This window comes from Tenrec ecaudatus, chromosome 5, assembly GCF_050624435.1.
Source record: "Tenrec ecaudatus isolate mTenEca1 chromosome 5, mTenEca1.hap1, whole genome shotgun sequence".
Lineage (NCBI taxonomy): Eukaryota > Metazoa > Chordata > Mammalia > Afrosoricida > Tenrecidae > Tenrec > Tenrec ecaudatus.
The window spans coordinates 91,379,450-91,403,913 of record NC_134534.1 but is presented as its reverse complement, the minus strand read 5'-3'; the positions used below and the strand labels follow the sequence as shown (position 1 = coordinate 91,403,913).

The 24,464-nt window shown below is 50.4% G+C and overlaps 1 protein-coding gene and 1 pseudogene across 1 annotated transcript; one reads left to right on the top strand and one right to left on the bottom strand.

Moving 5' to 3' along the window:
- On the bottom strand, nt 1-24,219 carry NINJ1 (ninjurin 1). The gene is made up of 4 exons (XM_075549744.1): nt 24,034-24,219; nt 16,979-17,207; nt 3,320-3,483; nt 1-2,371 (listed from the first exon to the last, which is right to left on the bottom strand). Exons 1-3 carry the CDS (start codon nt 24,097-24,099, stop codon nt 3,329-3,331), a joined length of 450 nt encoding a protein of 149 aa, XP_075405859.1. The 5' UTR covers nt 24,100-24,219; the 3' UTR covers nt 1-2,371; nt 3,320-3,328.
- On the top strand, nt 13,039-14,141 carry LOC142448164 (poly(rC)-binding protein 2 pseudogene; annotated as a pseudogene).
- Nucleotides 24,220-24,464: the final 245 nt, after the last annotated feature.

Genomic DNA, 24,464 nt, shown 5'->3' with positions numbered 1-24,464 from the left:
GCCATGAGTATTTGTTTATTGATTGCTTAGAAGACTTTTCCCCCTAGGAGATTGAACTAGGTCCACATGCAAGCCTGAAGTTGTAATAAACCACTTTAAGGATGGAAGTTTTTTGATCTTCTGTCTCAGATTGGGATAAAGTGGAGCTTGGTAGCACAGGTCCCTGGAAGGCTCCATGGAGGAGGAAGAGGGGCTGGAGGGCATAGGATGCCAGGTGAGGGCAGGACACCACAGAGGGACCACCAAGGTAAGTCCAGAGGTGAGATGGGACAGGCCACAGGAATGTCCCTACTCTACTGGCTTCTGGGGAAGGATGGCTAGTGGAATGGGGAGGGGAGGATAGGGTCCCAGGGACAAAGAAGGGAGCAGGGGGTGGAAGAACATGGGATGGGGCCTCAGGAGTTAAGCTGGGGTCTTCAGAGTGGATGAGGTGAAGACATGGTGGGGCTCCCATACTGTGATACCCAGCTTTGCCCTTGCAAACCCTGCTCAGAGTGGATGGCATGAGCTAATGGCACAAATGAGCCACGTGGCCTTGAGATGTCACCATGCCGCACACCCCCAATTTCTCCTTCCTCCATGGCCTTGAGATGTCACCACTAACTGATGAGATAGCACTGGCCTGACTACAGGGCCGAGCAAGGCCCCAGAAGGTCCCTCGGTTCTGCAAGCATGGCGGCCCTTCCAGTCCATGGACAGAAGAGAGGAGGGATTGCAAACACTGATACCGGAGCCAACTCGACTGGGCCCAGGAATGTGACACGCCATTGAGCCCAATGCGGAAAGTGCTGGGTTTTCTGGTTATCTAGGCAACAGGAAAAATTCGCCAATGGAAGTGCTCAGAGCTGGCTGCCTCAGAAGGGGGTCGTCACTAGAAGCTTAGGGCTGCTTGTGGCATTCAAGGGACAGACCTCTTGGCATCACTGCCAGGGTCACACGGTCCTATTCTGAGCACACGGGTGCTAATGGAGCTCTGAGCAGAGGATGTTCCTCTCCCAAAGTGCATGTGCCCTTGGCCCTGCCCTCGGTGGCCCCCAACGTGAGATGCACAGCAATGAGCCAGCAAACTCTTGACCCAAAGTCATCAAAGGCACCACCAGCAGTCGGGTCACCAGCCAGTGCCGGCGGGCTGGAGTCATGCCTTCTGGAAGCGAATCCCCTGGCCCTGTCATGAGGACACAGCGGTGGTCACATGAATACGTAGGTGAGGAGCTTCTATGGAGGGGGAGCTGTGGAGGGAGGATGGTCCCACACTGCCTTGAGGCCTTGGGTGGGCTGGTTTTCTGTGAATTCCTACATGGGACACTGTGGACAGGGAAGCATTGGCCTTGAAGCCATTCTAACAATGACTCAACAGGCCAGGGTGTATGCTGGTCCTGGGCCCACCTTTGGAAGATCACCGGCTTGGCATGAGTGGTAAAACAAATGTGGTGCAGGTGAACCATGGGGGGTTTGGGTAAAGCATATAGGGACCTTGTTATATTTTCATGTCACGCCAACATTTAAAGAGGTGGAGGGGGTGGGGAAGCAAGGCTTGCATGAACCACTGGTCTATGCCAGCCTTTGGAATGCACTCTCAACCCGAATCTCGGCCCAGGGTCTCCTGGCTGGAAGAGGCGGAGGAAAGAGGTCTGCAGCAGGCCTGGGCTGGGGCCTGACCCTCGGCACCTAGCGCAAGGGGCCCCAGCAAGCAGAGCCGGGTAGCACCTCACAGAGCCCCACGCCTGGAACCTGCAAGCTGTTCCAGCAGACTGGGTCCCCCTGACCTGGCCAGTGGAAGGCCGGGCACAGGGAGCTGGGCAGAGGAAGTAGGAGCTTAATGGTCACTTTATGCTTTGAAAACAGATGAGCTTCAGAGCTGCCCCATCACTGCTGGTGGAGGGTAGACAGGCCTGAGGGTGAGTAAACACAGGGCTGAGTCTAAGCCAGCAGACTCCTTTGGGGTGTCTACTACAGCCAAGGTACCAAACCCAACCCCAGTGCCAAGAAGGGGGTTGGGTTTCCATGTCCCATGGCTAGGAAGCAGGTAGAAGCGATTGCATCATCCAGGTGAATCAGGTATGTCCTCATAGAGCCCAGCAAGCTGGTGGCATCAGTACAGGGGAGAGGGGGCATTTCCCTGTCTGCCAGGAATGTCCTGAGACAGAGGACCACATGGCCAAGGATTGGCCTGTTCTGGAATAAGTCATGGCCCCTGACTGGTCCCCTCGGCATGCAGGTCCAGCTGAGGCCACTGAGGCATAGCTCATTCCTGAGGCGTCCAGTGCTCCAGCCCTGGCAATGTGGGAGGTACCGCAGAATGCAGATGTTGCAAAGACAAGCAGCTCCTAGTTCTGGGCACCAAGCGATAGGTAGAATTTTCCAAATGATCCTGCAAAGAAGGGAGAAGAGAGGCATGAGTGCTAGCCTGGCTGCCAGAGTCCCCCCACCCCCCAAGTGCCCAGGGCAGGAGCAGCCTCCACGGTAGGAGGCTCCAGCCTCCCCCTACCAGGGCTGGCTGGACTTGGAACTTGAAGGGATTGCCTGACCGGGACAATCATGCCAGTGTCTGCACGTCAATCGCTTCTCAGGAGGGCGGTCTTCCTGAGTCACTGTCAGGGTTAGAAACTGATGCCAAGAGCTGGCCAGCGCTCCTGTGACCAGGATGCATGCACAAAGCCCACTGCGGTTCTGCAGGTGACGGGGAACTTTCAGGAGCAGGGCCCAGGGCCCTGCCAGGAGCCATTCTGACAAACTCTGGAGAAAGCATGTCTTCCTGCCCACCTCCCCCAGGGCTAGAGTGGGTGGGGTGGGGTCCCAGCCTATCGTTTGCCAGCACCGAGGTGACTTTCTACAGGAATGGGTGACTGGGCAGGCTGGCAGGGTGCATGACTCTCTCCCAGCGTGGTTTTCCTTCCTGTCCCCTACAAGCCTGAGTATCAGTGGCCTACCTGAGCAGGTGATGGGCACAGAGTCCGTGCCCAGCCTAGCTCCCTCCATGAACGGCAAGGGGCATGGTAAGCAGTGCCCAGCCTAGCTGCCTCTATGAATGGCAAGGGGCATGGTGAGCTGGGCTAGGCACAGCTCCTACTGCCTGCCGCCAGGGGCAATGGCCTGATAGTGGGGCTGATGTCGTAAGGGAAACCAGAAATCTTATTTTTGCATGAAGATTGTTCACTGTGACTCCAAACCATTTCTGCTCAAATGCGAAAGGTTGGGTCCAGTGGCCAGCATCGAGCTAAGAGCCTCCCGCAGCCCCTGGACGAGAACCCGTGGACAGTGGGCTGCACGGAGGCTGCCCCTGGGCTAGGCAGGTCTCGTGCACCCTCTCATTGCTCACCTGAATCCCCTACTGCCGGGGTGCCACCTCGGTCATGGGCTTCTGCACACCGAAAGCCGTGATGAAGATGTTCACCACCACGATGATGAACACCAGGCCTGTGGCCAGGTTGTTAAGGAAGTCCAACTTGGCGTGTTTGGCTGGGTTGTTGAGGTCGTATTTGACTGGGGATGGAGAAAGGACAGTGGGCAAGCTTGTTTTTTAGAGGTCCAGCCTGCAGGCAGCTATCCCACCATGCCCTGGACATGCATGGCCAAGCTCTACCTGAACAGGGTCAGGGGACCCTCAGCTTTGTTTACATGATGAAATTTGCCCCGCAGAAAAAAAGATGTGCTTTTATTAAATACCAACCATGATGGCCTCCAACCTCCACCTGGGCGCTAGGCACTGGTAACCCCATTTGATTCTCCGAAAAATTGAAATTGAAGAGGACCAACCACTCAGGCATCTGAGCTGCAAGCAATGCCTGTCCCAGGGTCTGTCCAGTGCCTGTCTTTCGGGCAAAGTGGATGGGGCGCACATCCGCTGAGCCCAGGCTGTGAACAGGACAGCACAAGGGTACGCATGTCACAGGAAACTGAGTGGTGGGGTGGGGTGACTCTGTCCCTGGGAGTGGGTCCCCACAGGAGGCAGGAGCAGCTTAGGACACATCCTGCTGCTGTGCTTGCTGCTTGGACTTGGGCGATATTCCCAGCCTCAGAACTCCTGCCCCTACCTGTGAACGGCCAGCAACCCCAGCCGGTCCCACATGGGACACTCTCTACGGAGTGGGCAGCGAGGGGCTCGTTCCCCCTTGGCGGCTTTCCCACTCTTCCCAGACGAGCCACAGAGGGAGAGTTGTCCTTCTCTTTGTCTGACTGTAAGCCAGGACAGTCAGCCAGGGTTGTGCACCCTGCAGTGGAGAGGGGCACGCTGCGCTGCGGCTTCCTCTGGGCACGGTGCTCACCGGGCAGGCTTCCCAGCCCCACCTTCCCACTCTCATGGGGCCCTCTGTTTTTCCACTGGAGGAAGTTGGTCTGAGTCTGAAATGATGGTATTTAGTAGCCCAAGTGGCGATAGCCTGTAATTTTGGTTTTCACTATTTAAAAAGGCCAGCTGCCAGGGGCAGGTAGCTGTGTTGGTGGGGATGGCGGCAAGCCAAGGATCTCCGTCTCAGTAAACCCATCTGCTGTGTAATGCCAAAGCTCTTGTCATCTTGGAGAACTAGGCATGGCCCTGAGCTGGGGCAGAGGTAACATAGTCCTGGATCTCAGGGGACCTGCTCCTCTGACTTAACTCATAGCAGCATGAGATCCAACACGGAAAGATCGGCCTTCCGGGCAGATAAAGCCCTAAGAACTCGCTTCATAAGCCCTCGCTGCTCAACAGTCAGCTCCAGTCCTACCTGCCGGCAGGAGGCCCAAGGCAGAGAAAGGTTCATTTCAGAGAGACAAGGGACATGTGGCAGAACCCCACTGAATTCAGAGGACCCCAGTGTAATTCACAGAAAACCTACCATTAAAAGCAACTGTCTGAGGTAGGAACTGGAAACACAGGGAATCCAGGACAAATGATCCCTTCAGGACCAGTGGTGAGAGTGGCGACACCGGGAGGGTGGGGTGGAAAGGGGGAACCAATGACAAGGATCTACATATAACCTCCTCCCTGAGAGATTGACAACAGAAAAGTGGGTGAAGGGAGACATCGGTCAGTGTAAGATATGACAAAATAATAATAATTTATAAATTATCAAGGGTTCATGAGGGAGGGAGGAGCGGGGAGGGAGGGGAAAATGAGCTGATATCAAGGGCTCAAGTAGAAAGCAAATTTCTGGAGAATGATGAGAGCAACAAATGTACAAATGTACTTGACACAATGGAAGCATGTATGGATTGTATAAGAGTTGTTTGTATGAGCCCCCAATAAAATGATTTTTTTAATTGTCTGAAAGAATTACCACAATCTTAGACAGAATACACTGAAGGAGGTCTTTGGTCCCGCAGCCTTGTACCTGCAGAAAGCAGGCAAAGAAAAGGACTTGATTGTAAATTCCATTCTAATGGAAAAGGAAGGATGACTCGGCAGAACCAGGTGAATAACACAGTGAATAACTCCGAGAACAAAACGGGGCTCACGTCTTGTGCATGCCTTGCAGTTGCTCTGTGGAATTGGTGAGTGAACTGTGGCTGGCCTGAGCCCTGTCCTCATGGGACAAAATGAGGGTGGGGAGAGGAAGTAGATAACTTGTTGGTGTCATTCACATTTCTTCAGAACAAGAGGCTGTGTCTGAGGGCCTCCCCTAGGCCTCACTTAGATGACATGACCCTGGACTTCAAGCGGACGCTGAGATGTGGTGGCCTTGGAGAGATGTGCCATGCATGGGGAGGAACTGAAATTGTTGCAGGAAGATAGACTGCCCTCTATATTCTCTTCAAATGCCTCAAGTACACTCCTCTCAGTCTATGACCCCGGCACGGCTTAATGGAGGCACTGAGCTGCAGGACCTGGGCTCGCTCACCTGAACTGTGACTGGGCCTGTGGCTACTGAAACTCAGGAGGGCAGTTCTACTCTGGCCTGCAGGGCCCCTGTGAGTCAGCATCGACTTAATTGCAGGGAGTTTGGTTTTTTAGGTTCCAGGTCACATGGAGAGTGAGACCCCCTCCAAGAACCAGGAGAAAATCACCAGGTAAGAGAAAGAGGGGAGCAAGCCATCCAGAGGTCAATCCAATACATAAGTGATCCAAGTGCCCCTGAAGAGTAGGGCAGTGGGAATGGTAGAGTCAGGGGAAAGGGAAGAGGGTGAACCCAAGTCCCTCTTTCTGCGGCACTCCAGATCACCAGGCAGACTTGAGAGATGTAACTGCCCACATGTGTGAACTCCACACACCTGGCTCCCTATCCACCCAACTTATACCTTGGCAGGGGGTCCCCTGAACAGGCAAACACCCAGGCATATGTGCACCTCTGGTCTGAGCCACCTCAGCTAACGAGGATCCTGGCTGGCTAACTCCTTGCAGTATAACATCCCCCTGGCAGCTAGCATGGTACCAAGGAGCCAAAAGCCCTAAGCACAAGAAGTTCAAGCAACTGCTGCACATCCTGCTGAAATACTAGTTGAGTACTTGGCCAATATCCAGGCACACGTGTACCCCTGGGCTGCTCGGTTAATGAAGGATCTGTTTGGATCTGTTTGGTGAACTCGCTGCAGCATAGCTTCTCTCTGCCCCTCTGCCAGCAAGTACACAAGTGCTCACAAGCCAAAAGCTCTAAGCTCAAAAGGTACAAGCTACTGATCCACATCCTGGCTAAAGCACCAGTTAAACTGAGCTCTCCAACACTGGCTGCCCTCAAAATCCCATCTCCTAGTCAGCATACTCATTAGTCCACTCTAGGCCATCCAGAGCAATAGCCTGCCCTCTGAAAAGGCTCTTGCCCCTCTTAAACAGCTAGGCCACCTAGGAGGGGGTGAGATACATGCCCCTCTCCTCCACCCCCTCTTGGAGATCACGGTTATCTAAAAAGAGCGAACCCCACCCCTCCCACCTGAGCCACCTGAGTTCTATTCCTTTAAGAGACCCAGCTACAATTAACCTCAATCTACTAGAATTCAGGTTTCTTAGCTATCTCAGCCACCCATTTCCTTAAACCCCTAGCCTAGAGCAACACACACACTCCACCCCGCATTCTAAACACCCCAAAGGGCAGAACCACTCACTCCCAAGCACTGCCTGCAACTACTCAAAAGATCTCTGTTTCACAGTTTTGATCTCTCTGAGGAGATGTGTGTGTGTGTGTGTGTGTGTGTGTGTGTGTGTGTGTTACATAAGGGGAAACCCCCCATATATGGAATTTTTTTCAAAGCTATGTATTTCAAAATTTTTTTTTTTACAAAACAGCCTGATCACCTTCAAAACACTCTTCATTATATTTAATACATTTGCCAAATCTGTGAATCCATCTTGGAAACATTTTTCAAACTCATCTGCTTGGATGGCTGACAGCACCTCCTTTGTTCTCTCGTCACCTCTACTTTGTCGTCAAATCGCTGTCCGTTCATGTCCCTCTTCATTCGAGGAAACAAAAAGAAGTCGCATGGAACAAGGTCAGGTAAATAAGGTGTTTGGGGCAAGAGAGGCATGCTGTTTTTTGCCCAAAACTGACACACTGAGATGCCACAAATCAAGCCTTTTATGTTGCACACTGTTATGCAATCTTTTCTGAACCTCTAAATAGAAAGCTTGATTAACAATCTGGCCTGATGGAACAAACCCCAAATTGACATTTTCATCCATTTGGGAAGTTGATGGATGCCCAGAACAAGGTTTGTCATTTTACCTTTTTTGAAACAATAAAACCATTTTTACACTTAAGTTTTTCCCCATAGTGCTGTCCTTGTAAGCTGTGTTCAACATCACAACAGTTTCTGCAGCATTTTTCCCAAGCAGGAAACAAAATTTCACAGCAGCACAGTCTCTCTTAAATCAACCATCACAAAAACAAAATGAGGTTTGAGTGAAGCTGCTTTTACAAAAAAAATTCACTGTGACTAGAGAGCACCTTCCCAGGTGACACCACTGGGTGCACTAACTCAGAGTGAGTTGTTTGATGCTCACCTAGTAGGAAAAATATGTACTATGAAAGCTCCACTCCACCCAGTGTAATTCCATTTTTTGGAGGGATACCCCCTTGTGTATAGATATGTACAATTCCCAAATTAGCAACACCCTGTCTCTTGACCAACACATCTCATTTAGGTCACCCTAGACTACCTCAGACTTCTCAGATCTATAACTTTCCCCTGAGACAGCTCAACCTCTACCTTCCATCCCCCTCCATCACCCAAATAAAACCACACAGCCCTGCTACCCCCTCTCCATTCCTTCTCAGAGACCCCAGACACTTGTAATGTGTGAGCCCCACCCCATTCATGCCACTCGGCTGAGGACTACCGTGAGAAATTTTTCCTTACTCTCCCATTCCACTCAACCCCCTCACTTTCAGGACACTTCAGAACATGAAGCAGATTCCAGTTACCCCAAATACCTGAACAGGGTGAACCACTTACCCCCAACACAGACGATGACTGCTCACCTGTTCCTCGCCTTCTGTGCTTCTAACACAGGTCCTGAATCCGCCCAATCCCCCCATCCTTCTCCTGGAAATGCCCCTCTCTCTCGCCCACATCAACGATAAAGTCCCTGGGCAAAGCTTAGACCCCAAACAAACACTAACAGCTCTTCCTTCTTGTGTTCCATTTTATATTTTATTTCTTTCTCTTATTCTTTCACTTTAAAGTTTCTATGAAAAAATATTTTTTAATTTAAGTTCTCTTTCTTTTCTCTTAAGGAATCCTTCTGACATGATGGTTATGTATTGATCTTCAATCTTCAAGATTGGCAGTTCAAAACCACCAGCTAGTCCTCGGGAGAAAGATGAGGCTTTCTACTTCCATAAACAGTTATGTCTCAGAAGCTCAAAGGGGACAGTTCTACCCTGTCCTATATGAGTCAGCATCGACTTGATGGCAGTGAATTTGTGTTTCTTCTCGTCAATCCTCCTTTTCCCTTCCCTTATTTTTAAACACAGAAGATCATCCTATTTTTAAAATGCCTTTTTCATCATTATTATCCTTTCCTTCATCCTTGAAAAATAAGGAAATTTTTTACCTGTCACTTTTTCTTTTCTTGTAATCCACCAATTAGCACTACCTGATTCCATTTTTTCTCCTATTTCTCTTTACTGTAATATTTTCCTTCCATATTCTGACCTCTTCTGTACTGTACTGCTCTCCTCCCACATACTTTATCTGAAGTATCCACCATTCCTCCACTACGCCAACCAACAGAGCTAACTGTCCCTACACACCAAAAACAGCTACATCAAGATGTCAAGAAAACAACATAAATATTGGTCCACACACACACAAAAAGAAATCGACACAAATAAGTGAACAACACCCAGACCTAAAAGAAATGGCTGAAATCAAACAGGATATGGAATTACCCAAAAAAGAATTCAGAAGAAAGATTACGCATATACAACAGATGAAAAACGAATCTAAGAGAAAAAATGGAAAGACTAGAAAAGCCAGAAACCTCACTACAAGCCTTACAAGGAAAACTCCATACAGAAACACAGAAGTCAAGCATGACAATATGAGAATTACACAACACTATAGAACAGAGAAACAGAATTGAGGAGATGGAAACGTGAATTAGTGAGCTTGAAGACAAATCTTAGACTCAAATCTAAGAGAACAAGCAACAACAACAAGAGAAAACTGAGGAGACCAAGGAAAGCATAACAACAATGTGGGGCAACCTAGAGGAACAACCTACAACTTATAGGGATCCCCAAAAGAGGAAGAAACAAGCAAAGCAAAACAACAATCCAAACAGAATAATCCAAGAACTCCTAGAAGAAAACATTCCTCGCTGCCTGAAGGATGGCAAGATAGCTATCCATGAAATTGAATGAACTTCAAGCAGAAAGGGACCCAAAAGGAAATTCCTTGATATAGTTTAGTCAAACTATCTAACATCAAGGACAAGTGGAAAAATTTCTAAGAGCAGCTAGAGAAAAAATAACAGTCACATACAAAGGGGCAGCAACAGAACAAGCTCAGATTTTCCAGCAGAAACCATGCGGGTAGGAAGACAATGGAGCAACATATTTCAAGTCTTGGAAGGGAAGACTGTCGACCCTAGAATCTTGTACCCAGCAAAATAATCATGCAAATATGACAGAGAAACAAATGCAATTCCAGACAAGGAGATGTTAAGGGAATTTGCAAAAGTGAGACCATAACTACAAAAACCACTATATGGAGCACTATGGCCAAAAAATCAACAAGAGCAACACACAAACCTAAGACCAACATACAAGACAATTCCTTACAAAAACCAACACCCTCAAAACAAAAACAATGCAAAAACACAGGAAACACATGGAAGAACTAATCACACACCACACACACAAAGACAAATCAAAATGAAAGTAGCAAACCCATACATATCAATGATCTCACTGAATGGTAATGGGCTAAATGTACCAGTACAGAGACAGCAAGTACAGAATGGATAAAAAACAAGACCCATCAATATGCTGCTTACAAGAAACAAAGATAAAAATAGACTGAAAATCAAAGCCTGGATAAAAGCAAATGAAAACAACAACAACAAAAATAGGTGTGGTAAAATTAATCTCTGAAAAAAACAAAACAGACTTCCAAGCAAATTGTATGAAAGATGAGAATGGGTACTGCATAATAATTAAAGGAAAAACAGCCCAAGAAGACATGACCATAATAAACATATGCACCTAATGAAAGGCCATTGAACTCCATTAATCAAATCCTCACTGAAGTGAAGATAGACATCAATTGCCACTCTCAAGGAAAGTCAGATTATCAGGAAAGAAACTCTGTGGAGACTCAAACAGCTCAACAACACAATCAACAAACTTGACCTCCTGCACATGTACAGGTCACGCCATCCAACAAGAACACAGAGTACATTCTTCTCCATGCACATGGATCATTCTCTAAAATAGATTACATACGAGTTTGGTTTTGTAATTATTGCAGAAGTGACGCAGTGACAAATAAGGTCACATCATATAAGGTGATGCAGTTTCTGCCAGTTCCCCTTTGAGTGCTAGAGGAAGTGAGCCATTATTACATATATTACATATATAATACCGTATGTGTATATACAATATAATATTGTATATAGAGATAGAGAAACTGAAAAACAACACAAGTACAAAACTTTGGAAATCACATTGAAAAAATGAGTCAATTCTGCTCCAGTTTGGTGTACAATGAAGAAAAATGAAACGGAAAGAGAATGATAGTGGGGGACAGGGTAGGGTGGAGATAGAGCTCTAATAACGAGTGCAAGAATGAAGAAAATGTTCTAAAATTGAGTGTGGTGATGTTTGTATAACTTATTGATGTGATTGAACTGTGTTCTATGTGAATTATATGTCAATAAAACTGTTAGGGGAAAGAGAATGACATCAGGATTAACAAAGACTGTTGATTCTCAGGACTGAGTAGAAAGCAATAAAGTTTGCCAGAAACAGGCAAAAACCCAACAAACTAATGGCTTTTGGTTCACACAATAGTCACATGAATAATGGTGTGTGTACATCTTTTTAAGCATATCTCCCAGAGGGCAGGGATCATGTTCTTAGATATCTTTTGTAGCTTGCTTAATGCCTGGTAGAGTGTTCTGCACATAATCAGTATACAATATCAAGTGAATGGAAGCTGGATATATAGTTTGATTTTATGTTTTCTTCCCAAGTATATGAGTATTTGGCTAATAGTCATGACTTCACTATTATGGGCATACAGCATTTTAAAAAAAGAAGGAATTTTAAAAAAATAAGAGGAAGTGTGTGGTCATGCTGTGTGGAAGCCCTTCCGCTCTCATTGGAGTTCTAGATGTCAGTGGCAGAGACGAGTCAGTCATCCCTGCCGTGTACTATTAAAACTCTTGACCCAAAGAAGCCACGAACGTAATTAAGGTGCTGTTTTATACAGTTATGTTTGAGCAGGTTTCTCTGATAGCATCAACTAGAGCAGGGACCACTACGATGCAGGGAAATTGAGTTCCCTGACCTTCCTGGATCCAAATCTCAGCTCCAGGCCTGACCGGCTCCCACTCATCCAGAAAGAGAGGGCCTGTGTAACAGGGACAGTCTCTGTGCCTGGCATTCAGCAAGGGCCCAGTGTGTTTGAACCAGGCTCCCTATCATCACTGTGCGGGCACTCTGCGAGGTTGGAGAATCCCTCACAGGGGCTGCTGCTAGGTGCTGTCAACTCAGTTCCAACTCATAACAATCCCACATACAACAGAACCAAACACTGCCCAGTCCTGGGTCGTCTTCCCAATCGCTTTGTTTGGGCCATTGTTGCGCCACTGGGTCAGTTCACCCTTTCTGGTGACCCTCTCCTTTACGAAGCATTATGTCCTTCTCTGGGACTGCTTCTTCGAGTCACAGATCTAAAGCACAAGAGACAAAGTGTCGCCATCTTCCCTTCCAAGGAGCATTCTAGTGGTACTTTTTCCACAACACATTTGTTCATTCCATGGTACATGAGGGCGTCTTCAAAAATATCAGAGAACAGTAGAATGGAAAGATAATAGAGTTTTTCCGTGAACGTTTTGAATCTGTCTCATATTCAGTGTTTTTGCCAACACTTTCATTCAAATACATCAATTGTTCTTCAGTTCCCTTATCTATCATTCAGCTTTTGCATTCATTTGACAAATTTAAAAGTGGGTAAGGCACACTTGGCTTTTTACCACTTTAAAAAGGTCTTTTTGCAATAGGTTTATCCAATTAAATATGTCCTTTGATTTCTTGCCTGCTGCTTCCATGGGTATTGATTATAGATACAAGTAAAATGCAATTATTGACAATTTCAATCTTTTCTGTTGATCACAATAGTACTTATTAGTCTCGTTTTGAGTATTTTTGGTTTCTTTATGTTGAAATGTAATTCATACTAAAAGACTGGTCATCGGTAAGTGCTTCAAATCCTTCTTCATTTTCAGCAAGCAATGTGTCATCTGTACATCACAGGTTGTTAATGAGCTTGCTGCCCGGACCAGCAGAGGCAGTAGCCAGATCAGCTGCCCCCTGAGCCCTCTCCTGCCAGCCCACCCTCCGCCACCCTCCACCCATTTTTGGCTTTCACCCCCACCAGTGATCAAAGACATGACCACTCAAAGTCCAGCTCCCCAGAACACTGCTCGACACGGACACCGGTGTGATCGAAGGTGGATATAATGTCACACTCACCCTCCGGCTACTTATGCATGGAAAGGAAATTGGCAGTATCATCGGAAAGAAAGGAGAATCAGTTGAGAAGATGTGCGAAGATAGTGGTGCCCGTATGAACATCTCAGAAGGAAATTGTCCTGAGACAATGATCACCTTGGCTGGACCCACTAATGCCATCTTTAAAGCCTTTGCTATTGACATTGACAAACTGGAGGAGGACATCAGCAGCTCTATGACAAATGGACCCCCAGTCACCCTGGAGCTAGTGGTCCCTGCGAGTCAGTGTGGCTCTCTCACTGGGAAAGGTGGTTACAAAATCGAAGACATTCGAGAAAGCACAGGGGCTCAGGTCCAGGTGGCTGGAGATATGCTTCCCAACTCAACTGTGCGGGCCATCACTCTTGCTGGCATTCTGCCGTCCATCATTGAGTGTGCCAAACAGATCTGCATGGTCATGTTGGAACCACCCCCCCAACCCCCCGCCAAGGGCGTGACCCTCCCGTAGCGGCCCAAGCCATCCAGTTCTCCAGTCGTCTTTGCAGGTGGTCAGGCCTATACCACTCAAGGACAGTATGCCATTCCACAGCCAGATCTGACCACGATGCACCAGCTGGCAATGCAGCACTCTCATGTTCCTATGACGCATGCCAACACCGCATTCAGTGGCATTGAATCCAGCTCTCCACAGGAGAAAGGCTATTGGGCAGGTTTGGATGTGTCTGTTCACACTACCCCTGAACTCACCATTCCAAATGATTTGATTGGCAGCATAATTGGGCGCCAAGGCACCAAAATCAATGAGATCCGTCAGATGTCTGGGGCGCAGGTTACCATCACTGGACCTGCAGCCAGCATTCGCCTGGCCCAATATCTAATCAATGTCAGGCTTTCCTCGGAGATGGGTGGCAGGGGGAGCAGCTAGAACCATGCAGATTCATCCATCGCCCCTTTCTGCTGTTCACCACCACCCAGGATCCATCTGTGTAGTTTCTGAACAGTCAGTGATTCCAGGTTTTAAATAGTTTGTGAATTTTCAGTTTCTACATTTTATCATCCACTCGCGGCTTTTTAAAGCACTTTAATTCCTTTCTCTGTTCAGCTGTGACTGCTGAAATCCATATTTAGTTTTATAAGCTTCTCCTGGTTTTTTATTTTTGTTTTATCTTTTATTTTTGGCACATGAATTTTTCTCCTGTTTGTTATGGATATGTAAGAGTGGAATATTAATACAGTTAAGTGTAGTTCAGGAATTTTTTTTTAAAGATTAAAAAATGAACTGGAGCTTTTCCTTTGTGAATAGAAAAAAAAAAAGAGCTTTCCTGGTGCGGTCTTCTTCTTCACAGAGTCCAGCTTCTCAGCTCCTTTGCTTTGCATACAGAATGAACAAGAGTAATGACAGGATGAAGCCCTGACACACACCTTTCTGTGTTTGAAGCCATGCAGTATACCCTGGTCCTGTTGCAACGACTTGGTCTATGTACAGGTTCCGCAGGAGCACAAGTAAGAGTTCTAGAATTCCCATTCTTCCCAATGTTATCTGTAGTTTGTTATAAGCCACACAATCAAATGCCTTTGCACGATTAGCAAGTCACCATCTTCCTGGTATTCTCTATTTTCAGTCAGGATGCATCTGACAGCAACACTGACATACCTTGCTCCACACCCTCTTTTGAATAGAGCTTGAGTTTATAGAAGTTTCCTGTTGCTGTACTGCTGTAATCATTGTTGTATTATCTTCAGTCACATTTTAACTGTGATAGCAATGATATTGTTCAATAATGTTCATGTGTTATTGGATCATCTGTTACTGGGAATACAGATTTCTTCCAGTCAGTTGGAAGATGAGTGATACCGCTAGTGTTGATCAATTGTGGAAACATTTCAATTGGTCTTCTGTCAATTCCTGGAGCCTTGTTTTTCACTAAGACCTCCAGTACAGTTTGTGTTTTTTTCCCTTTAATATCATCTGTACCTGATGTATGACATGCAGAAGACTCACTTAATTTCCACTCTTGCTAGTCCATGACTTTGAGCAACGAAATGTCCGTGTGCTGGGACACTTAGATATGTGCTGAGCCTGGTATCTATTTCTTGTCTACTAGCCACTCTCCACTCGACTGAGTTCCTTGGACACTGGGATGAACTAAGCAGGGTAGCCGGCACCCAGAGGTGTTCAGGAAATGATTGCTGAATGGCCAAACAAAGCAAGACTCCAGGGGAGATGACTGAGCAGGGCAGCCTGGCCTCTTGTGTAAGAGATACGGTTCCCACAGGAAAGGGTGTAAGGAAGTGACCGCCGTCCTAGCCACTCTGCTGGATTCGCTCACCCTGTCCACTGGCTGGCAGGCAATGGCGTGCCCTGTCACATAGAGAATGGTTTGCCTGGGATCCTGGACCCTCCTGTCTATCTCCCCTTTAGAATTCTTCCTTTACCACTCTGGACTGGTCAGGAGCATCCTTGGGGCTCCCACCATCCTGGCTTATCCCCATGTCTCTCTCTCCCCAACCAGGCTATGAGGTTTGAGGAGGAAGACCCTACATCAAACTGCCCCCTACCCAATGCAGAGTGCAGAGGCTGGCACAGAGCAAATCTCAAAAGTGCCTCAACCTTTGCACTCACTGTTCCTCTGCCTGGAATATTCCAGACACATGGCCATCTCCTCCTTCTCTGCCGACCAAAGCAGCCCCAACTCCACCTCTCCTAGGCAAGGTGTTTTCAAAGTCAGTGTCTCTAGTCGGCATGTACCAGGTGTGCTGGATCCCTGACAAGGATGTCAGCCCCATGGAACAGGGACCTAGATTGTCCCGTTCTCGGTATCTCCAGGAACTACTCCGCCCTCAAGAAGCATCAGCAGCATGCCGATAGCTGAGTCACCTGGCAGGTGAACAGTGTGCTTGCTGCAGCACAGACTGGTGAGCAACATGCAGCAGTGGAGGCGGAGGGCCATGTGCTAATTTTAAGTGAAAAGCAAGCTGTAAAAAGATGTATCATATACACACCAGAGTATAGTACACCATGCTAAGATTTGCGGGGGGAAAGAAAGGAGGGATAGTAAGAATATTGATTTACATTGAAGTAAACCCCCCTGGAAGTGCACTCAGGAAACTAATTAGAGGCAACATCTAGAGTGGGCAAGGAGAAGCAGGGTATCCGAGAACCAGAGAGTAGAAGACGTCTCGGTGTACCTGAGAATACCTAATACGAAATATAGTTGGAAAAAGAAAAGTTTTCTTAAGGACCTGTGTCAATATTCAAGAAGAGTGTTGGTTAAAATTATTATTCAAACTGTATATCTCATTTGTGAATATAACACAATACATATACAAGCGATACAAAAAATCAAACAGATGAATGCATGAATGTGCTCTCTTTTGATCCTACAGGCACCCAGGGCGTGGATGGGACCAGGAGCCCCTTGGTATATGAGTCACTGAGGCCGGTTCAGAAAGGTCACGATGTGAGCCAGACTCCCCTCAACTCAGAGGAACCTCCAGGCCCCCATCCTCATGTGCTCCAGCAGCTCTGGTGCTCTCCACGTGTTCTGACCCACTGAAGTTCCCCCATCCCAGGCACCCATCCCTCTCTGCATCACAGGATCACACTGGGCCAGGTCCATTCTCTGTGTGCCTCAGCTTCCACCTCTGGAAAAGGGAGGGGTGGGGGCAGTGCTAGTGCCTGGCATTGCAAAGGGATCCTGGGAAGCACACAGTAGGTGCTCATGAATATTAACTCAGTGTGGCTACAATATATTCTCTTGAGTACTTAGCTTGGGTGGACGGAGGGGGAGAGGCAGCAGATAGTGGAGAAGTCCACCAACTCTGGGCACAAGGACAAGAGGAAGCGGCAGAGATGGACCTCCCCCGTCAGGTGAGCAAGTACTTACCTAGGAAGATGAGCAGCACGCCCACACCAATCTGGAGAACAAGGGAGATGGAGATCAGGACTACGAGGGGCACGAAGAAGGCGAAGCTGGGACCCTGCTCGATGACGGCCTTGAGCTGGGAGGCGTTGGCCATCAGCAGGGCAATGTCCAGCATGCTCTCGGCCGCACTCTTCTTGTTGGCATAGTGGTTCACGTTGATGGGCCGGGTTCTCCAGCCCAAATGAGGTGGCTGTGGAATGAGGCACAATCAGCCAAGGAAGGCCAGTCAGATGATGTGGGACAGGGCTGCCTGAGCCCCATCTCCAATACCCTTCCTCCCCCCTGTCACAAGCTGCAAGGGCCTGAGCAGTCTCCTCCCAGTTCCGAGCTCAGTTTCCTCCCTGTTAACCGGCCCTGCCTGAAGCCCCTCTGTACAGCCTGGCCATATACACAGGGAGGAGGTACATGTTCGGGGGGAGCTGGAGTCCTGATCCCTGTACCCCTCCCCCGGCTTGAAAACAGAGCCTCCCTTGGGGGCTCAAGACAATTTTCTGATCTGTGCCATAGCACGACCCTCTGCCATAAGCCCACCCACTTGCCTGGGTGACCCGAGGGAACAGGCAGAACCCACCTGGCACCTGGGAGTTGCTCAATTAATGCAGTGGCATACTATACTTCAACTGAGCTCTGTCTTACGTGTTAGGTGAGTAAAATATGGATGCAAGTCCGAGAAATCTCCCTGGTCCCGGAGGACCACCGCAGAGGAACACCACAGGCCTGCATCCATCACCAGCCTATCCCAATGCTGGCTGGGTTGTCCCTACTTCCTAGGGTTCCTCACCACAGGTGCTCACCTCGTAGGCCCAACAGGCTCACTGAGGACAGTCCGCTTCAGGCTGTACCTGGTCCACGCCCTCCCTAATGACCTAGGACAAATGTGCCTCTCTCAACCTCCCAGCCCTACCCTCTGTCGACAATGCTCCTAAGCCAGCGGTTCTCAACCTTCCTCATGCCGCGACCCTTTCATGCAGTTCCTCATGTTGTGGTGACCCCCCAGCCATAACATTATTTTCAATGCTACTTCAGACCTATCATTTTGCTACTGTTAGGAATCGGGCCACCCCTGTGACCAAAGGGGTCGTGACCCACAGGTTGAGAACTGCTGTCCTAGGCCATCAGAAGAGGACCACTGCCTCTAAGCCAGGACTTGGCGACGCTAGCCCTGGGCTGCCCTGGGAGACCTTGTTCGGAGACTAATGAACGCTGCATGAGGCCTTGACGTGGAAGGCCTGGGAGCCCAGCAGCCTGGGCCCAAGAAGGCGGTTCGGCGGAAACAATAATGATGGAGAATGGATGCAGGGCTTCCCACAGCTCAGCAGCCAGGCATGGTAGTTAGCAACTGCCTCCACTTCCTGTTAGCTTGAAATATCTCAGAATAATATCGTTTTAAAAATACACATTCTAGGAAAGCACAAGACAGTGATACAGAGCTAACAGAGGGGCTGGGGGGGGGGGGTGGGGGTTGTTTGTGATAAGTACTTAAATTTTTTAACTAAGTGTGCAGGAAGACAGGGAGGCTAGCTCTTAGGGACATAGGCAGGCTCTGCTACCGACCTAACTTCTGTGCTTTTTATAGAGGCAGTGAATTCACAGGTTCCAAAATTCCAAAGACTTGGAGCACAGAGGGAAAGCCACCTCTCTGCTAACCGCCTGCCCCCGACCCCCAGGGAGTCACCGCAGAAGCATCACCTGTACTGCCCCTTTCCAACTGGCTGCGTTCGTGCTCTGGCCAGGCCAGTACCCCTGGGAGCTGCCCCTGAAGCCTGCAGGGGATGCGGTGTCCACAGGGGGTGTGTCTACGCGATGCCCCCAACAGCGCACAGGGTGTCAGCTCTGCTCTTGCAAAGACCCCCCAGATGTCAGAAGGCACCAGCTGCAGTGTGCGGGCTTTTAATTCCACCAAGTTTGCCAGAGAATCCCTCTGATGGTGCCCATCCTCATCCTGCCCGGCCCCACTTCTATCCTTGTAGCATCTTCCAGAGAGCTCCGCCCTGCTTCCTCCTCTGCCCGCGCTGCTGCCTCCACCACAAGCTTGCATCTTCCACCCAGTAAGCTTCCCTTCTTTTCTCAACCTGGCCACAGCGGTGCCTCGGTGTTCTCATCTGTGCAGGGGAGCGGCCCAGAGTACTGCGAGGGCGTATGCAACTGGTGGTCCTGCAGCACTCTGCCTCGGGCCTGTCTGAGCTGTTCAGCTGGTGCTGCCGATAGGACTGAGATGTTACCCCACCTTGTTGCCCCAGCTCTCGCCATTTTGAAGACTCTATAAGCAAGCCAAACTTACTACTAATTAACTCTATTACTTCATAATTAATACATTTAATTGTTACAATCAGTAACAAGGAATGCCTGAGGCTCCAGGTCCTGGCCCTTGGCGTGGGGCACTTCATCCGTCCTCCCACAGGTGCTCACGGTATGCCAGGATCTGCCCTAGGTCTCAGGTATTACCTCATCTGCCAGAGCAAGGGTCACAGGGCCCATATTACTGTTATGCTGGTCCCCCGGGCATGCACTTGGAGGCGCCATGGGTGGGGCAATGGAAAGGACATCTCTCTAGGATCACATAGAAAGTGGCTTGTACATCCAGGGAGTTATCCCCACCAGGGCAGGAGAGAGGACTTCCGATAGCAGCAGGGCAGACCGACAGGAAGCCCCCAGCAGGCAGCCCACAAAGACAGCAGAAAGTCCTGCTTAGGCTGGGATTCCCGTGCAGTTGGATGGTCCACGCCTGTGGGCTTACTACTCTCCAAGAGAGACCTCTTAATGGATTTTAATGGCTGTGTTCGGGTTGTCTTTTAGAACTTAGCCAAGACATGGCTAGCCTCAGTGACTGCCAGAAAGCAGAAGCAAGGAAAAGCCAGTGGATATGCAGGAGGCAGGGCCAGAATGTCCCCAAGGATCCAGGGAGGGAAGGGCCACTCCAGCCTCGTCACTGGCCACCACTCATAAAAGGGATCAGTGCTTCCCCAAAAGTTCCCTATGGTGGTCATGAGATCCCTAGAGGACATGGCACGCTTGTTTCACCAGTAAGAGTTAGTTTCACTATTCATTTGTCACCAGGGAAAGCCCGAATTGAAGCAATACTCCAGGCCTCAGGGCACACCACTTCCTGACACTGGGAACACAGTTTGCTGTGGCCACACCATGTGTTGTGCTCCAGATGAGGGGCTTTCACAGTGACTGGCTCAGCCTTCCCCGGGAAGTGTTTGTTCTCTATTTCACAGAAGAGGAAGCAGAGGCTCAGAGAGGTTGTATGCTAGCCTAGGGTCACACAGCTGGGGTTTCCTAAGACTAGCAGGGATCTGAGGCCTGCTAGTTTCTCCACAAGGGCTCACTGAGCACCTACTGTGTGCAGGTGGGCGGTGGGAGCTGGGGTTACAGGAGGCGCTGTCCTGACAAGGTTTCTCCTGTCAAAGCGACAGGTGTGAACACCTAGAGCTTGTCTTCGTGTAACTTCAAGTAACTTCAAGGTATGACTCTGGGGCAGAGAATCCCTCCCCAATGCCTGCCCTTCCTTTTCGCAAGCACTTCCTTGCCTTCTGACTTCCCAGGGAGACTGGCATTCAGAGGGTTTACCCTGGAGAATGCATCCCCATCCAACAACTTCAAGACAATGGGCCCTTGCCACCCAGGAAAATGTCACTGTGGGGCTCGGCCACCCTCAACATAGTCAACCCAAGCGTCATATGCTCGGGTTTAATCACATAATCATACTGATTCATTTCCCCTACATGAAAACCAGAAAACAAACAAACCTCTCTATTTTGATGAAAAGCTTCCTTTAAAAAAATACTTAAGGTAATAATAACAATGAAAATCACAATCATGACAATAATGAGGATGTATGCCAGGCCCTGATCCAAGCACTTTAATCCTCATGCCAAACTTGGAGGAAGGCACAATTGCCACCCCTATCCCCCATCCCCCATTTAACAGGTGAGGCAGAGAGAGGATGGTGAGAAGAGGAGTGAGGATGCACCTGGACAGTGAGGCAATGGGGTCCCGAGGCTGGGATAGGGAACAGGAAGGCTGGCAAACAGGGTCCTGTGGTATCTGGACCCCAGGCTGCATCAGCATTGTGTTCTTGGGGGCTGGCAAGCCCTCCAGGAAGCCTCCATATATGTGACGAGGCACGGGCTCTGCCGGACCTGAGTGTCCCAGCTCCATTGTTAGAACAAAGCCTCCTTCCTCCCTGCTCACAGCACTCCCGTGGCCCTCGTGGCCCAGGAGACCTGTGGCCGAGCCTGGAGGCCTCTCCTATCCAGCCTTTCTCCCACTGCCCACAAACACCGACACCCCCCCACCTCCCCCCCTCCCACACACACACACACATCCGACCCAACCATGAATGTGCTCCAATGGGTCAGCCTTTAGCCCTTTGCTTTTATGGTTCCCTCTGCCTGGGATGCCCTCCCATACATCTCAGAAGGCCAGAACCTTCTCTCCAGGGCGTAGCACTCCTTCCTGTCTACCACTTCCTCCGGGAAACCTTCCATGACCCCTACAGACCCTTCCTCCACAGCCTGATCCGGGGAACGCAGGCCTTCTTCCCTTGGGGTCTCTTCTCACATCCTTGTTGGGAGTGGTTTCATTTATCAGATTAAACTCTGGGGCCGGAGCATGGCTCACTCACCTCTAATGTCCAGAGTCAATGTGGTGACTCCAGCACAAGGCCAACCTAACTTCTCAGCGGGGGACTGAGAGGCGGCCAAGCCTCAAGCTGGCCAGTCCAAAGCCAGGCCATCTTTAAGGCTGGGCAGCGTATAGACAGGCTAAGTCTGTGAGCTGGTTTGTTACCCGCCACCTCCCTGGGAGGCAGGCAGGGCAGGGGTTCTTTGTTCCGCCTTGTAAAACTACAAATCGAACTGCACATAGAGGTGAGCTAACTTCCCCAAGGTGACACAGCCAGGATGTACCCCCAACATGGCCTCGAATTGCAACCACAGGGGGTGGGCCAGCCCCAGGAGGGCAGAATGTGGCGGGGGGGGGGGGGGTGACACACACCCTGAGTGTCACTTGAAAGGGGTGCCACTGAGTGGTTTTTATTAGTCAGAACTGGTTCACTCACCAGCTGTGAGAGATCAGTAAGTTAACACTTTTAAGATCAAATTGTTTTCAGCTTTGTTTTGTTTTTGCTGAAACTAGGTGTTTTTGATAATGAAAGGCATTTTGAATGAAATGAGAAAATTTTTTTAGGTAATATGGATTTGATCCTATTAGTAGGACCATGTAGGTAACTCTTGAAGAGTCTCTGGTGCTGGGACTGATGGGATGAGGCCCATCCCTGCAGGGTTAGAGTTATTCAGGCCTTCACCAAATGGCTGGATGCACTAAAACTGGGAAACCAGTTTCCCACTTAACCTAAGAGGAAGAAAATGTAGGTGGGCACCCTGTGTCCCATGGGACACAAAAAGGTTAAAATGAGTATTTTCACATTCGAGAGCCTGTACTGGTCCAGGCACAAGACGTAAGCTCACTCTACTGAGTAGAGAAAGAGAAAAAACTGACAACTGGCTTTGAGTACGTATTAGACTACTTTTCATCAGTAAAGCACGGAAGGCATTGTTTTAATTTTTCTGTGGTGCCATAATGCAGTAAGTAAAAGATTACGGAGCTTAACTCACATTTCTGAGCTGAAAATATTTGATCTGATAAAATTATCTACAAGGTGGCGTCAGATGAGCAATTCCAGTGCTTGTCATTCGTGCTATTTCCCACAGATTTGCCTCTGGCGGAAAGGGGGAGGAGAGTGCAGGGCCCCTGGGTGGGTCCCAGCCGTGGCTGTTGACCCCTGGCCACCTCTGTCCTCGGTTTCTACGGTGCGTTCGGGAATGGGTAGTCGCAGGTAAGTCAGGGCTGGCCTGAGCACTTAGTGAAAAGACATGTGGAGGCCCTGGCCTAGTGGTTCCAGACTTAGAAAAGTTCCAAAAAGATGGAGCGGAGTGTGGCAGATGGCCAGAGGGGCCACAAGGAGGTGCCTCAACTTCCCTACACCTCTTGGGCCCTGCTTCAGAACACTGCCTGTCACCACTGCCCGGGCCCAGGAGGTCTCCATCATCTGCAGCCTCTGGGCTGTAGCAGCGTCTGCCCGGGTATGAAGAGCCCAGAGGCCACTATCCCCTACCTCCATCCCAAGCAGTTGGAAAACGAAAGGATGTCCAAAGTCAACAAACAAGTTTCAGAGGGCCAGTCGGGCACACAAGAGACGTGTGTGTGCTGGGATGAAGCCCAGGGCACGAATTCCACTTAGGTGTGGTGGGAGGAATGGGGGGCGGGGGGAGCGGCTGCGGACTGGAGTGGGGAACGGGAAGATAGTGCCCGGAGTGCCACCAGCCTTCTTGGGGGAGGCGGGGCGCTGCCCGTCCATGCCACGGGGAAGCGCAGGCACTCTGTCCTCGAAGTCTGTGGGGACGCGCTACGCAGCCTGGATTGGGGGTGAGTGTGAACGAGACGACATTCCCTAGCTCTGGGGAGACCGGGGCTCAACAAGGCAGCTGGGTCAAAGTTACGCATCAGAATCTGTGGTCACCGCTGAGCAGTGACCTAACTGTTTGGCCGCTGCTGGCTTGGCGCCCGGGAAGCCGGGACATCTCTCCACCCACTGGGAGACAGTGCGGTTGGAAGTTAGGAAGATAACGAGGGGAGACGGGCGGACTGGAACTAGGCCGGAGATGAGTAGGGGGGAGCTTGGGGCTTCGAGGGGGCGCCCGGCTGGCGGCCAGCGCAGGCTGCCAGGTGTGGGCGCCGGCAGGCCACTGGGGTGCGCGCTCTAGCTTGCCGCTAGGCAGGGTGCCAGCCGGCTGGGGCTGACTCGGTGGCCCCCGAACCCCTCGGCGCCGCCCGCTCCTACCTCCCCCGGGGAAAACAGAACACCGGGACGCAGCCCACAGCGCTGGGCGCCCTAGGGCGGGGGGCCGACCGCAGTGCGCACGCAGCGCCACAGGTGCCCGCGCGAGGGGCCCGGCGACGGCGGCCGCTGCCAAGGTCACACCGCGTGGCCGCGATGGGGCGGGGATTACCGAGGTGTCCGGGGAGCCCAGCTGCAGGACGCCGTTGAGCTCGTGCTCCTCCGCGCCCGAGTCCATGGCGGGGCCGCCGGGACCGCTTTGCTCGCGGCCTAAGAGCCCGTCTGCTCCGCCGCCGCCGCAGACCGCCTCCAGGCCGGCTTCCCGCCGGGCGCCGCCTCCCTCGACTCCCAGCCGGCTCCGCCGCCGCGCTCGCAGCCCGCAGACCCCGCCCTGCCGCGGGGCGGGACCTGACCGGGGAGGCCCCAACTTGCCGGGGCCTGACACCCGACTCCTCCGCCGCCTGGGCCCGCGGGGCGCCTGCACCGAGAGCTCGCGGCAGAGAGGGCCAGCGGCCCCGCGGGAAGCGCTGGAGCGGCCGGGAGGACTTCCGCGGCCTGGGATCCTTGGAAACCTCCAACCAGCAGGCTCCCCGTCCCCTTGGC

Excerpts from the sequence above, each read along its gene's own strand:
- NINJ1 (XM_075549744.1), bottom strand. The coding sequence starts at position 24,099 with ATGGACTCGGGCGCGGAGGAGCACGAGCTCAACGGCGTCCTGCAGCTG. Across the intron at positions 17,208-24,033 it reads TGGGCTCCCCGGACACCTCG|CCACCTCATTTGGGCTGGAG; the intron begins GTAATCCCCGCC and ends CTCATTCCACAG. Across the intron at positions 3,484-16,978 it reads CGTGCTGCTCATCTTCCTAG|TCAAATACGACCTCAACAAC; the intron begins GTAAGTACTTGC and ends CTCCATCCCCAG.